Source organism: Oncorhynchus kisutch, linkage group LG1 (assembly GCF_002021735.2).
Source record: "Oncorhynchus kisutch isolate 150728-3 linkage group LG1, Okis_V2, whole genome shotgun sequence".
Classification (NCBI taxonomy): domain Eukaryota; kingdom Metazoa; phylum Chordata; class Actinopteri; order Salmoniformes; family Salmonidae; genus Oncorhynchus; species Oncorhynchus kisutch.
Genome location: NC_034174.2, coordinates 46,321,799 through 46,337,201, shown reverse-complemented (window position 1 = coordinate 46,337,201; position 15,403 = coordinate 46,321,799). Strand labels below are relative to the sequence as shown.

General features: G+C 44.4%; 1 protein-coding gene across 1 annotated transcript in view; it reads left to right on the top strand.

Annotated features, from left to right (window-relative positions):
* The window catches only part of LOC109869219 (voltage-dependent calcium channel subunit alpha-2/delta-3), a 63,011-nt gene that overhangs the window by 24,148 nt on the left and 23,460 nt on the right, over positions 1 to 15,403 (top strand). The window contains exons 5-13 of the mRNA XM_031835494.1: positions 144 to 204; positions 545 to 695; positions 1,044 to 1,118; positions 1,246 to 1,335; positions 8,381 to 8,494; positions 11,661 to 11,739; positions 12,389 to 12,522; positions 13,476 to 13,493; positions 15,289 to 15,360. Of these exons, the coding sequence (XP_031691354.1) occupies positions 144 to 204; positions 545 to 695; positions 1,044 to 1,118; positions 1,246 to 1,335; positions 8,381 to 8,494; positions 11,661 to 11,739; positions 12,389 to 12,522; positions 13,476 to 13,493; positions 15,289 to 15,360 (794 nt within the window). The remainder of the gene's footprint in view (positions 1 to 143; positions 205 to 544; positions 696 to 1,043; positions 1,119 to 1,245; positions 1,336 to 8,380; positions 8,495 to 11,660; positions 11,740 to 12,388; positions 12,523 to 13,475; positions 13,494 to 15,288; positions 15,361 to 15,403) is intronic.

Genomic DNA, 15,403 nt, shown 5'->3' with positions numbered 1-15,403 from the left:
GAAAGAAACTGAGACATGTTTAACCGCCATTTCTACAGGCAATGTGCAGCCCATAGTTGACTCTGGCACATCCTTACACTCCGTATGACTTAAACATGGTGCTTTGTGTATCTAGCTACGTGTCTTTCTCCTCATGGTTGCAGGGGTCAAATGGCATCCAGACGAACACGGGGTCATCGCCTTCGACTGCAGGAACAGGAAGTGGTATGCTTTTTCACAATAGGTCAACATTAGCCAATTAGAACACGGCTTACTCTCTTGCTCTGTAGCCTACAGTATGATGTCCATATCAAGACGTTTGTGCAGCGTACAGTATGGCAAGTCTTGAACCCTGTCACGTATGTTGTCCATTTGTTGTGTGTTGCTTTGGCTCCGCTACAGTAAATTGATTCCAGTCAATGTTTGCTGCATTGCAGTCCTAGGTTGGGCAACGGGTTGTGTGTTGTTATCCACGCACTTGCTATACTCCCATGTATTTGATGGATAGATAGATCCAATGTTGGGCTACTGTGTGGATACTAGGTTATCATCCCTCCTTGCTCAGGTACATCCAGGCAGCGACATCTCCTAAAGACATGGTGATCCTGGTGGACGTTAGTGGCAGTATGAAGGGCCTGAGACTGACCATTGCCAGACAGACGGTCTCCTCTATACTGGACACACTGGGAGACGACGACTTCTTCAACATCATCGCTGTCAGTATCATTAATGACCTGTTTGTTGGGGTGGTATTTTGTGTGTGTGTGTGTGTGTGTGGGGGGGGGGGGGTATTAAACTTATCTGTTTATTTGAGTAAAATAAGGTGTTTCTACAGCTCGTTTTTCTATACCGTGTTTATGATGCTTAGTCAACCTCTTATCTAAAACAATGACAATGGATGAATAGGTATGTCTAGAATTTCCTGCACAATGTGTGTGTGTGTGTGTGTGTGTGTGTGTGAGTGTGAGTGTGTGAGAGAATGTGTGTGTGTGTGTGTGCGTGTGTGTGTGTGCACTTCATGTATCATTCCACTCGTATCTAACCCTCTCCATATGTGTTCACAGTACAATCAGGAGATGCACTATGTGGAGCCTTGTCTGAACGGTACACTGGTACGAGCAGACAGAAATAATAAAGCTGTAAGTTCCCCTCTCTCTCACACACACACACACACACACACACACACACACACACACACACACACACACACACACACGATTGTATGTAGATCATATCATGTTTGCCTCTTCCTATGTTATCTGTTAGCATTTCCGAGAACATCTGGACAAGCTGTTCGCCAAAGGGATTGGTCTGCTGGGTGATGCTCTGACCGAAGCGTTCACCATTCTAAATGATGTAAGTTCAGCCTCCGACTTTAACACTGTAAAAGTTCATTCATTCATTCATTCGTTCACCACAGACATTGCACAAAGAAATATACAGTAGCTACAGTTGAAGTCGGAAGTTTACATACACTTAGGTTGGAGTCATTAAACTCATTTTTCAACCACTCCATAAATTTCTTGTTGACAAACTATAGTTTCAGCCAGTCAGTTAGGACATCTACTTTGTGCATGACACAAGTAATTTTTCCAACAATTGTTTACAGACAGATTATTTCACTTATAATTCACTGTATCACAATTCCAGTGGGTCAGAAGTTACATACACTCAGTTGACTGTGCTTTCAAACAGCTTGGAAAATTCCAGAAAATGATGTCATGGCTTTAGAACCTTCTGATAGGCTAATTGACATAATTTGAGTCAATTGGAAGTGTACCTGTGGATGTATTTCAAGGCCTATCTTCAAACTCAGTGCCTCTTTGCTTGACCTCATGGGAAAATTAAAATAAATCAGCCAAGACCTCAGAAAAAAAATTGTAGACCTCCTCAAGTCTGGTTCATTCTTGGGAGCGATTTCCAAATGCCTGAAGGTACCACGTTCATCTGTACAAACAATAGTACGTAAGTATAAACACCATGGGACCACGCAGCCGTCATACCACTCAGAAAGAAGACACGTTCTGTCTCCTAGAGATGAACATACTTTGGCGCGAAAAGCACAAATCAATCCCAGAACAACAGCAAAGGACCTTGTGAAGATGCTGGAGGAAACAGGTACAAAAGTATCTATATCCACAGTAAAACGAGTCCAGATCGACATAATCTGAAAGGCCGCTCAGCAAGGAAGAAGCCACTGCTCAAAAACCGCCATAAAAAAGCCAGACTACATTTTGCAACTGCACATGGGGACAAAGATTGTACACTTTGGAGAAATGTCCTCTGGTCTGATGAAACAAAAACACAACTGTTTGGCCATAATGACCATCGCTATGTTTGGAGGAAAAAGGGGTATGCTTGCAAGCTGAAGAACACCATCCCAACCGTGAAGCACGGGGGTGGCAGCATAATGTTGTGGGGGTGCTTTGCTGCAGGAGGGACTGGTGCACTTCACAAAACAGATGGCATCATGAGGTAGGTAAATTATGTGGATATATTGAAGCAAATGGACAATGACCTTCCAAATGGACCAAATTACCTTCCCCAAGCATACTTCCAAAGTTGTGGCAAAATGGCTTAAGGACAACAAAGTCAAGGTATTGGAGTGGCCATCACAAAGCCCTGCCCTCAAACCTATTGAACATTTGTGGGCAGAACTGAAAAAGCGTGTGCGAGCAAGGAAGCCTACAAACCTGATTCAGTTACACCAGCTCTGTCAGGAGGAATGGGCCAAAATTCACCCAACTTATAGTGGGAAGCATGTGGAAGGCTACCCAAAAAGTTTGACCCAAGTTAAGCAATTTAAAGGCAATGCTACCAAATACTAATTGAGTGTATGTAAACTTCTGACCCACTAGGAATGTGATGAAAGAAATAAAAGCTTAAATAAATAATTATTCTGACATTTCACATTCTTAAAATAAAGTTGTGATCCTAACTGACCTAAGACAGGGAATCTTTACTAGGATTAAATGTCAGGAATTTTTAAAAACTGAGTTTGAATGCATTGGGCTAAGATGTATGTGATCATATGAACTTCCGATTTCAACTGTGCGTCTTACATGTGCCGTATCTGTGTATCCACATCATGAACATCACGCATAATGTAATATTCAACACAGCAAATGTCTACTATGTAGAGCGGATGAAACACACAACACAAAACCTTAAACACAAATTGGTTCTCAAATGCGTCTTGGACTTCAGTAAATTTCCAGAATTACTTTTTACTTGATTGAACAACAAATACGTAAACACTCTTGGGTACACGCCAGAGAAGTTTGAGTAGAAAGGCAATTAGTTCAGGCACAATAGTTTCATGTCCCAACCTAATTGAATGATGAAAACGAGCAACATCAGTACACTCCAGCAAGGTGTACCTACTTATTCTCAAGCTCTGAGTACAGCGCGTCTCCTCCCCGTTTTCCCCGTTCGAAACGCTTCACTGCAATCCCCGCTATCCTCCGTTCCACCCCCAGCGAACACAGACACGTCGATTCTGAAGGTGATTAATGACTGTAATTAACGGTGCTGATTAATAAGGAGGATGATTGGAACACAAAGCCGGTGGAGATAAGACCTCTCTGCTCTCCTTTTATCTCTCTGTTTTCAGGCTAGCGGTCCGCCGCAACGCGCAGAGTCCAGGGAGCACGGCTTCAATGTCTGCATTGGTACGATTCATTGAAGCTAGTCCAATGAATATGGTAATCAGTTGGCCAATAGGCCCAGTGTGAAATTCATTGTTACAGTAGGCCAGGCTACCACCTTGGTGAATGGATGGAATGGATACTAACTGGGCTAGAGCCATTTTTCTCTCTGGCTTATCGCAGGGCAGATCGAAGGTAGGAGGCGATTGACTAGCTCTGGAGTGGAGTACACTGCAGCATTCTCAAGACTATGGTTTCCTGAAGGTGCTTGTGTGTTTCTCTGTTAGAAGCAGGACCGTGGGTCTGAGCATAAACACACCTTGACCATAATATTGATCATCACCGTCATCCCATAATCTCCACATTTGTCAACCCTCGTATCCTACCCAGTAGCGGTTTGTGGGTAAAATCCAGTGGTGTAAAGTACTTAAGTAAAAATACTTGAAAGTACTACTTAAGTCGTTTTGGGGGGCTATCTGTGCTCTACTTTACTATTCATATTTTTTGTCAACTTTCACTTTTACTTCACGACATTCCTAAATAAAATAAGGTATTCCAAAATGTTCTAGAAATCTGTTTTCGCTTTATCATTATGGGGTATTGTGTGGAGATTGACTAGGAAAACATATCAAAAGTAAATGTAATAGCTAAAATATGCTTAAGTAAAAAAAAAGGTATAAATTAAAAGTATAAGAAGTAATTTCTATTTATATAAATAATTTAATATTCCTTATATTAATCAAACCAGACGGCACAGATAGCCAGGGGCATGCTCCAACACTCAGACATCATTTACAAATGAAGCATGTGTGTTTAGTGCCTCCACCAGATCAGAGGCAGTATGCATGACCAGGGATGTTCTCTTGATAATTGTGTGAATTAGACCATTTTCCTGTCCTGCTAAGCATTCAAAATGTAATAAGTAATGGTTGTCAGGGAAAATGTATGGAGTAAAAAGTGCATCATTTACATAAGTATTCAGACCTTTTGCTATGAGACTCGAAATTGAGCTCAGGTGCATCCTGTTTTCATTGATCATCCTTGAGATGTTTCTACAACTTGATTGGAGTCCACCTGTGGTAAATTCAATTCATTGGACATGATTTGGAAAGGCACACATCTGTCTATATAAGGTCCCTCAGTTGACAGTTAATGTCAGAGTAAAAACCAAGCCGTGAGGTCGAAGGAATTGTCCATAGAGCTCCGAGACATGGTTGTGTCGAGGCACAAATCTGGGGAAGGGTACTAAAAAATGTCTACAGCATTGAAGATCCCCAATAACACAGTGGCCTCCATCATTCTTAAATGGAAGAAGTTTGGAACCACCAAGACTCTTCCTTGAGCTGGCCGACCAACCAAATTGAGCAATCAGGGGAGAAGGGCCTTGATCATGGAGGTGACCGAGGTCATGGAGGTGATAGTCACTCTGACAGAGCTCTAGAGTTCCTCTGTGGAGATGGGAGAACCTTCCAAAAGGACAACTACCTCTGCGGCACTCCACCAATCAGTTCTTTATAGTAGAGTGCCAGACGGAAGCCGCTCCTCAGTAAAAGGCACATGACAGCCTACTTAGAGTTTGTGAAACAGCAGCTAAAGGACTCTCAGACCATGAGAAACAAGATTCTCTGGTCTAATGAAACCTAGATTCAACTCTTTGGCCTGAGTGCCAAGCGTCACGTCTGGAGGAAACCTGGTGGTGGCAGCATCATGCTGTGGGGATGTTTTTCAGTGGCAGGGACTGGGAGACTCGTCAGGATCGAGGGAAAGATGAACAGAACAAAGTAAAGAGAGATCCTTGATGAAAACCTGCTCCAGAGCGCTCAGGACCTCAGACTGGCGTGAAGATTCACCTTCCAACAGGACAATGACCCTAAGCACACAGCCAAGACATCGCAGGAGTGGCTTCGGGACAAGTCTCTGAATGCCCTGAAGTGGCCCAGCCAGAGCCCGGACTTGAACCCAATCAAACATCTCTGGAGAGACCTGAAAATAGCTGTGAAGAGACACTCCCCATCCAACCTGACAGAGCTTGAGAGGATCTGCAGAGAAGAATGGGAGAAACTGCCAAAATACAGGTGTGCCAAGCGTGAAGCGTCATACCCAAGAAGACTCAAGGCTGTAATCGCTGCCAAAGGTGCTTCAACAAAGTATTGAGTAAAGGGTCTGAATACTTATGTAAATGTGATATTTCAGGTTATTTATACATTTGAAAACAAAATCGAACACCTGTTTTTCCTTTGTCATTATGGGGTATTGTGTGTAGATTGAGGGGAAAAAACGATTGAATCCATTTTAGAATAAGGCTGTAAAGTGACAAAATGAGGAACACTTTCCGAATTGTCTGTATACTTCAAACTAAATACTTTTAGGCTTTTGCTCTAGTAGTGTTTTATTGGGTGACTTTTACTTGAGTCATTTTCAATTATGGTATCTTTACTTTTACTCAAGTATGACAATTAGGTACTTTTTCCACCACTGGTAAAATCACTTGGGAAGCCAAGTGCAAGTAGAAAAACATGTTGACTCACTCTACTTGTAGAGAAACGTCAATACCATCCTCCTCTCTTTCATGTTGACGAAACGGTCTATCACTCTGTCATACAGTACATGCTTTAATTGTTTTGTTGTCCTAGGCTACCTGGTTAAAATGCTTGCTCGCTAAGCCTAACTTCCATTCATGGGCAACGTTAGCTAGTTAACATTAGCCTTCTACATCTAGCTACATATTGATCTTCCGTCCTCTCCGGCCAGGGGCACAACAATGTATAAATGAATGGTTGGATCAGAATCGCCATTATAATCATTGCCCAGAACAGAGAATTAGTCCAAATCCCTAGCTCCATCCATGGCTAATTTAGAAAAATAGACAATTTTAGCTAGCTAGCTAGCCAGTGAAGGACAACAACACAGCGAGATGCAACAATTCTATTTTTTTTTCTGTCAAGGACTTATGGTCTCAATGGGATTTGATAGGAGTGATGCCAAATCCAAATCCATTTTTGGTGCGCCAGGACCATTCCCAGTTGAGCTGTGAATGGCAAATGTTTTATACTTTATTTTGTCGTCAAGGAAGCCCAGATGCTCGCTGGCTTCCCTTGCCTTCAATGCAAAGGGCAGCAGAAATGCCATCCTCGTTTGGACCAGACAGCGCCAGATAGACGGTCTACACATTGAGAGACAGAAGGGCATTGTTTTGCACACTCGGATGTTAACTCCTGTGAGACACATTCAGCCTCTTGTGAATTTACGGAAAATTATGACACACAGAGAGATGAACGATCAAATATTTGTTGTTTAAAACCCCAAAATACTGGTCAATTTGTTTGGCATCCATGGATCCACACCACTGACCCTACCATGGAATCATGTATTCTACACTGCATCTGTTTTAAATAGTATGGTGAACATTATGTTCTGTCTAGGTGGTATACAATTCTTTGCCTCAGACAAACCGCCGTGTCAAAGGGGTTAGCGATGACCATATTGTTGAGAAAATACATGTAAATCACTTGCTGTGTTTGTCTAGGTCTGTCTGACATAGCTACAGTAACTCTTTACCCTAGCTCGAAGGGATGCTCTGAGCAAGGTCAACTTTTGGAAGATGGCAGGTAGCCTAGTGGTTAGAGCATTGAGCCAGTAACTGAAAAGTTGCTAGATCGAATCTCCGAGCTGACAAGGTAAAAATCTGTCATTCTGCCCCTGAGCAAGGCAGTTAACCCACTGTTCCTAGGCCGTCATTGTAAATAAGAATGCCCTTAACTGACTTGCCTAGTTAAATAAAGGTGAAAAAATACACACACAAAAAAAAACGCAGTGGGTACGGAGACCACTGTACATGCATGTGTAAGAGGTGTGTGTGTCAAAAGAGACAGTCCGTGTGGTATTGTAATCCTGTGTGTGTGTCCACACACATTCTTGCTATGCTGGTGTGTATTGGGAGCAGAGTCGTGCTCAGCTCAGCAGCTTTCGGACAGCGATAAAGGCGCTCCCTCCACAAACCTCTATTTCTCCACATTCCCTCTGTCACACAGGTCAATAAACCAGTTAATTACCGCCATGCATCTTCTTCCATCAGATTCATGTGGGCTGCACTTCCCGGTTTATTTACAAAGAGATTATCTGTGTTTTAGTCCCTGACGGGGCCCGCGGGCACGCCGGGCGCCAGTATCAGACATCATCAGACATCAGCAGAGAAAACAGCTATTACACGGCCACGGGCAGAGATGACAGGCACAGAGTCTCAGCGCAAACCTGGGTTCAAATACTCAAACACTACTTGAAATCTTTCAAATACTTTTAGCATTTTCGTTTGGAGTGCGAGATGGGCAGGGTTTGCACTCCTTGTGAGTATTCTATTGGTTCAATTGTGTCAGACTAGCTCAATCAAGCCCAGGTAATCAAGCCCAAATAGTGTTTGAACCCAGATCTGTCTCGGAGGTAGCCCAGGTGTCAGAGACAGAGATGGGATAGGATTAGAGGAGAGATGAACATGCCCCGTGAATAAATGTTGCTCCTTTTTGGAGATAGACATATGGCTGTCGGGAAGACCATGGTGCACAACCTGTCGTTGATGTTCCCATCTGGTTAAACTCAATGAGTTTCCTTATTAGAAAAATTGTAAATAGTAGATCATCTATATCAATTAATCATCTGAACTTTAATCAACCAAAATCTGCCTAAAACTACAGAGTCAAGTTCCTAACGATGTATTGTGTATCTCTGTGTAAGCGTGTGTGTTCTCTCTGTGTGCGTAGTTTAACCAGACTGGGCATGGCAGTGTGTGTAGCCAGGCTATCATGCTGGTGACTGACGGGGCAACGCAGATGTACGACGATGTCTTCGCCAAGTTCAATTGGCCAGACAGAAAGGTGAGATACTGGTCATGGCTGGGAAGGCGCTACAATAGGTAGTCTCTCTCTCTCTCTCTCTCTCTCTCTCTCTCATACAAACAACCATTCACTAACTCACACACACACACACACACACACACACACACACACACACACACACACACACACACACACACACACACACACACACACACACACACACACACACACACACACACACACACACACAAAGCTGCAATTTTTTATTTTTTATTTGTATTGCTATAAAATGGACAATAACTTGCATTTATCAAACTTACTATACCTACCAATCCTATCTTATATTTCTTATTTCTTCTGCAAAATAACTCAGTGATTCACAGCCATCTCCAACACCCCTGAAATGGATTCAAGTTGCTCAATCTCTTCATCAGAAAAGTCTCATAAAACTCCATCTTCGTAAAACTCCATCCTCGTAAAACTTCCTTTCATCACCCTTTTGTTGCAGAAAGTTTTCCTCCACAGGAAAATGCAAATGAGTGCAAATGGACTTCGTGATTTACATAAATGCAACAGAAACCCACAGAAATGCTTTTTCTTCATGTGGGGGGCAGTCGAGTCATTCATTCAAATTCAAGTGATAGAATTTGAATTCAAATGGAGTCCATTGGTTTCCTGCAGGAACTTGATGATCTGATATGTACCTAAATGCATTCGAAACCTGTAATACTCAGAAATACACAAAAATAAGCAATGAACCAAATCCTGGTAAAAGAAATACAGTATTTTTCTCAGTATTACCATAGCTGATGGAATTTGAAGGTATTGCAGAAGATACTGATGTCCCTGTGCCATCCATGGTAGGCACTGGTTAAATCACTGGGTGTATAATCTTAGATAGCGGAAAGAAGCGTCCAGTCTCTGGTTATTGCCACCAAAACAGAGTTCCAAATAAACATTTGTGCCTATCAACCAAACATTTCAACATTCCATTTTCAATTGCTATATCATCATTTTCAAATGTAATTGTATTCTAATCAATGTAATCACCATGGCAACACTGTTGCTCTTATCAACCAAACATTTGCAATTCAAACATTCTGGCAACTTTGCTTTGGTTGATTTTGTATTGTTATGACAAACGACACACCAACACTCCAATCCATCTCTCCTTCTCATTTTCTCACTGCCTCGGTTTTCCTTTCAAACTCTCATTGTGAATCTTTTTCATTTGAGATTTCCTTCATGCTTGTGCCGTGTTTTCCTTCCTTTGAGACTTGTCCTTTTAAAATGACGGATATTAGACGTCAGTTTTGATTTTCCTTCTTGGAACGTTTGTCGAAATGTAGTTCTTATTATCCAAGTACAGCTCACAGCCCAGGAAATGTACAATTGCCTGAACTATACATGTATTTCATAGAGCTGACCTGACACACCGTGACATTTGTCCTTAACCAGAGAAACAGGAGGGATGAACTGTTTTCAAGGGCAGAATCATGGTTCAGCCTCAGTCCCTGAGCCCGCAATGGTTTTACGCGGCACACAGAACAAAGAGCCAGTCGAAACCTAAAACATTCCACTCAAGCTGCTTTCCTTTGCCTATTAAACGTCTCTTTTTGAGCTGTTTCATCCAAACAGTCCAAACCCTGTTCAATGACCAGAAAATACGCTAACACTTTACTTAAGCTGATGATTAATGTCAATTTTTCACTTGACCTTTATTTAACCAGGCAAGTCAATTAAGAACAAGTTGTTATTTACAATGACGGCCTGGCAAGAGGCAAAAAGGCCTCCTGTGGGGACGGGGCTTGGATAAAATAAAATAAATAATTGAAGACAAAACGGACAACGCATTACGTAGCATTCACAAATCCTTTATAAGCGTGACATAAAGAGTCACAATGGAGGGGCTGCGGAGATGGCTCAGAGAGCTTGTCCCTGGGGCCCGGTTCATCTCTGTTTGACCTCCATCCACCTCAACGACCGATTGGCCTGACACAATCAGCCACTCACGCAGACAGCGAACTCTGCTCTTGCGTGTGCTTGGCTGGAGGAAGAGGACTGAATGTACTCCAGTGTCTGGCCTCTCTCCTCCTGTCTCTCTCTGCCTCTACTACCCCGGGCTGGCTCTCAGTGCTCTAGAGCCCTTCTTCTTCTCCTGTACGTATCCACATAGAGTAGCCTTCTCCCTGCCTCTACCGCTATACTGCCCCAGACTGTAGCTCTGTGCTGTGGAGCCCCTCTCCTCCTGTATCTACTCTCAGTCATTCCCCTGCCTCTACCCCTGCCTCCGCCTCTGGCGCCCCAGGCTGGCAATAGAATCTCTGAATCCCCTCCTCCAGTACCATAGGCTTCGCCCTGCTTCTGCCTCTTAGACTCTGTCATTGTCGCCCCAGGCTGGCTCTATATTGGAGGGTCTTTCTGGGGGGGTGTTTTCTGGGCCACTCTGTGACAAACGGCTGGGTGAAAGCATTAGGCAAATGCAATTGAAATTAAATGGGCTGCTGTGCTATTCACAGTGCAATAAAAACAGCAGCTTACGGCCCTTTTGTCCAGTCCTATCAAGCAAATGCGTGTCGCACAAAGGGGCAGTATTTGGCAGTGTAACCCCCCCCCCCCCCCCCCCCATCCCCAAACATACCCAGAGGGGCAGTATTTGGCAGCCGTTCACTCCGGTTCTCCTATATGCTTAGCATAGCATCTGGAGCCAATGAGCCGTGCCGTATTGGCAGAGAGTCACAGAAAGTGCACACATGGACCCGTTCCCATGTCCAGCTTGAAGCCTTCTGATTGGCTTATGCCACAGAGAGAACGTAACCTGCCTCTTGTCTCTCCGTGCTGTCGACTTAGGTTTATACATACACAGAGATCTAATGAAGCACAGGCGTGCAGATATATGGATGGATGGATGAGCAAGAGGAAGGGAAAAACAATGAAAAGGAGAAAGGGATGAGGAGAGGAGAGAGGAAGGGAGAAATAAAGATAAATAGCTACGGAGCACTGGTCTTTCCTCGTGAGGCACATCTAGCACTGTAGTAGTGCATACAGCCACCCCTCATCTCCTCTCTCCAGACAGATAAAATGAGAGCAGGAAGATGGAGCCCCATGTCGTTCCGTCACGGTGAATGTTTATGCACTCTCTATTTAAATCTGAGCTGGCAACCACCCTGTAAACGCCTGACGATGCTGTCTCCTCTCCGTATAGGTGCGCATATTCCCTTACCTGATTGGCCGAGAGTCTGCCTTTGCTGATAACATGAAATGGATGGCCTGTGCTAATAAAGGTGTGTCTCCTCTTCGTACTATACCATAAGAAACACATACACTTGGCTGTGTGTAAATGTGTGAGTGTGTGTCGGGTAGATGGGAATTGTGGTTATTGGTGTGTGTTTGTCAAAGAGGTGTGTGTGTGTTTTGGGGAGGGAAGAGAAGAGGTGTTAGATTGTGAGTGTGTTTTGGGGAGGGGGGGATTGTGGGTGTTGGTGTGTGAGGTGTGGGGAGCGAAGATCAGAAGATATGCAGGTTTTAGTGTGTGTTTGGAGGTGTTGAGGGTGGCTGTGCTGCTGATGTGAGCAGTGCAGAGCAGAGCAGCAGTGGAGTGACACAGAGGGGTCAGGGGGCATCCCTGCCTCATCCCTCTTCCTGTCAGAGCCTTTCCCCCTGACCGCCTGCCGCTGATGGCTCCCGTGTGCCCACGCTCCGGATGAGAGGAGAACGCTCTGGACTGGGAAAGTCACAGTCAGGAAAACTGATGACTTGCGGGATTACACAGCCCAGCTAGTCTAACCTTATTCTGATACTCACAGTAACACACACTTACTGGGAAATGCCTGTGAAATACCTTAATGTGATACAGTGTGTGTGTATGTGTGTGCGTGTGTGCGTGTGTGTGTGTGTGTGCGTGCCTGCGTGTGTGTGTGCTTGTTGCCTCAGGGTATTTCAGTCAGATCTCCACACTGGCTGACGTACAGGAAAATGTGATGAGGTATCTTCATGTTATGAGTCGTCCTAAAGTCATCGACCATGAGCATGACACGGTCTGGACGGAGGCCTACGTGGACAGCACTGTAAGTTTCATAGTGAGTGGAAAAAGTTAGTGACTGTGAGCGGAGAAAGGATGTTTGGAGAAATGTCATGACAGCTGCTTTCCAGAGAAATGTATAGAGGGCGCACCCCTCATCTTAGCTATTGATCACTTCTGTGATAGCAAAGCCCATAGAGGGCTTTTGCGTCCAGTGGAAAGTGTGCCCTCTATACATCTCTATGAGTCCATTGTGTATGTGCAGCCTATAACCAGAACTGGCAGCTCGAGAGAAAGATTTTGAACGGAAAGATAGGGAATCGGTACAGATGTTTGGCTAACAGTATATACGGCTAATTAAGCAGCCCCTATAGAGCGCAGCACTTGTAGACCGAGCACAGGAAAGCAGCGCCACAGATGAAAGGAGAAACAAGCGATCAAAGCTGAGTTAGTAAGTAGCACATCCTTGGTAGAGCGCGCGGCTCGTCTTGCTCCAATGACAGTCAAACAAACTGAAATATTTTGAGTCGTAATGCAATGTAACGCGGAACTTTAAAAAAATAAAATAAATGTAACAAGTAATATGTAATATATTGCTGTTTCAAGTAACTAATCCCAACACTGGTTTCCACCCGCCAAATGAGTTCATACTGTAGGTATACATGTCCGAACATGCTTGCGTATCGGTGAGTGTGTGCGAGGGTGCGTGCGTGTGTGTATGTGAATGTGCGCGTGTGTTCCTGCATCTGTGTGTGTGTGTGTGTGTGTGTGTGTGTGTGTGTGTGTGTGTGTGCGCCCGTGTCCTCTCTGATCAGTCCCCTTCATGCTACAGGATTGATTCCTCATTATGAGCTTCATTAATTCTGACTGGAATGTTCTGCACTTCTGTGTCTAGAATGTTAAAATGCAGGAAGAGCTGTCTGTCTGTCTGTCGGTCTGTCTGTTGTACAGGAGGAGAGCTCAATTCTCATTTGTCATTTTTGCTGTCTCCTTCTGCAGCTCTCCCAGGCACACAAGGTAAAGCCTCTCTCTCTAATGCTCTCTCTCTCTCTCTCTCTCTCTATCGCTCTCTCTTCCTCACTCTCTCTCATTTCCTTGTCATTTAGAGAGTATTTACTGTGCACATTTGGATTATTTTCCATTATGGTGTATAACATGGATACCTTATTTGAGGTGTTATATGGTTGCCATGGATATTTGTCTGTAATCTGGTTGCTGAGGGTCCTTGAGTAGTGAGTTTCTCCCCTGCTGTGGAGTTAAGGCATTGCAGCCGCAGTTGAGACTGCTGTAATGTGTAAAGCTCTACTTCTACTCAGTATGTGGATTGTCCACTACTGTATGTGTATTGTGCACAGTACACACACACACACACACACACACACACACACACACACACACACACACACACACACACACACACACACACACACACACACACACACACACACGGCCACAGAGGTAAGGGCTGGGGGGGGGGGATTGTCCTCTGGCGTGTGTGCTCTTGTATCTCAGCCACAGAGAATCGCCATTCATCATTCTGTGGATCATTGCCTTTTATCTCCTCAAGCTCGTAATAAAACTGACATTGGAGCGGAGAGAGGGAGAGAGAGAAGGAGAGGGGACGGGGGACGGGGGGCGGGGCGGGGCGGCGGGGCTAGCACAAGGTCGTTTCCTGGAAAGTTCTCGTATCTACTGCTGCGTATACCCAGTGTGTCTTTACTAAGCTCCTCTGATGGACTGAGGGATTCTACCAGGGTGTACCTGTATAGGTGAGACTAGGGTTTGGAGGCTGTCGCTCTGGGGGGAAGCAGGTTGGTCGATGGTGAGACCCACCATCAGTCATTTTGTCAAGCAGCCAAGACGATCCCACCCTAGTAACCGTTCATTGCCTCTCTTGTACGCACGTACATGAACACGCACAACAGCCAAATACGTAAGCACACACACACATACACAAATAGCCACACACTCACCATGGCTGCGGGAAGATGTTTAGGGGTGGGAGTGCACTAATTTGGTGGATGACATTTTTTAAACTATTTATTTATAATTGTTATATTCATTATTGTTTAATTGTGATTTATAAGTGTGTGCTGGAGCACCCTTAGAACCTCTACTTCCAGCGGCTATGACCCTCACACACAGTGCACTCACAGCTGTGGCCGTGAGCCTCTGAGGTGAGGGAATAGCAGACCTAGTTTCAGTGAGCTCATGTGTTTAATCATGTCAGTTCTCATCCTGCTGAACACAGCCCCGCTCTCAAAATGAAGACACACACACACACAAACACACACACACACACACTGGGGATCGCTCTAAACTGGAGCTTCACTGTGCATTTACTGTAAAACCACAAACCGCAAGCAACATTTACCATATATTTACACTGCAGACTCACTTTAATTTTTTTAAAAGCATTTGGCGACACAGTGTTTGGTGAAGTTTATTTTGGTGAAATTACTGGACTGTAGATGTGTTGTGATGAAGCCTACTTGGTAGGGATGGACATTGGTGCATATATTCCTCTATTGACACCGAATAGGATAGCATTTAGCATCAGTCAGACATGGAATACTGTAGCAATAGCCTCTGATGGTTAAAGTAATTGGAAAATCTCGATTGCAACCTCCTCGTGTCCTCTCTCCTCGCCTCCCTCTCAAAACCCATTGGAGGAGAAGGTCAGAGGGGAGGGACCTCTGGCTTTCTTATCCAATGGGTTTTGAGAAGGAGACAAGGAAAGAGGGCGCGAGGAGTAATGCAATCGAGATCGGTCTTTGCCACTTTCTGTCACTGTCACTGTGTTCCATCTCAGTCCAGAAACAAGAAGGGCCCAAGCCTGATGACCACTGTGGCCATGCCTGTGTTCAGCACCAAGAACGAGACCGTAAGTGTGTGTGTCTGTGTGTGTGTGTCTGTCTGTGTGTGTT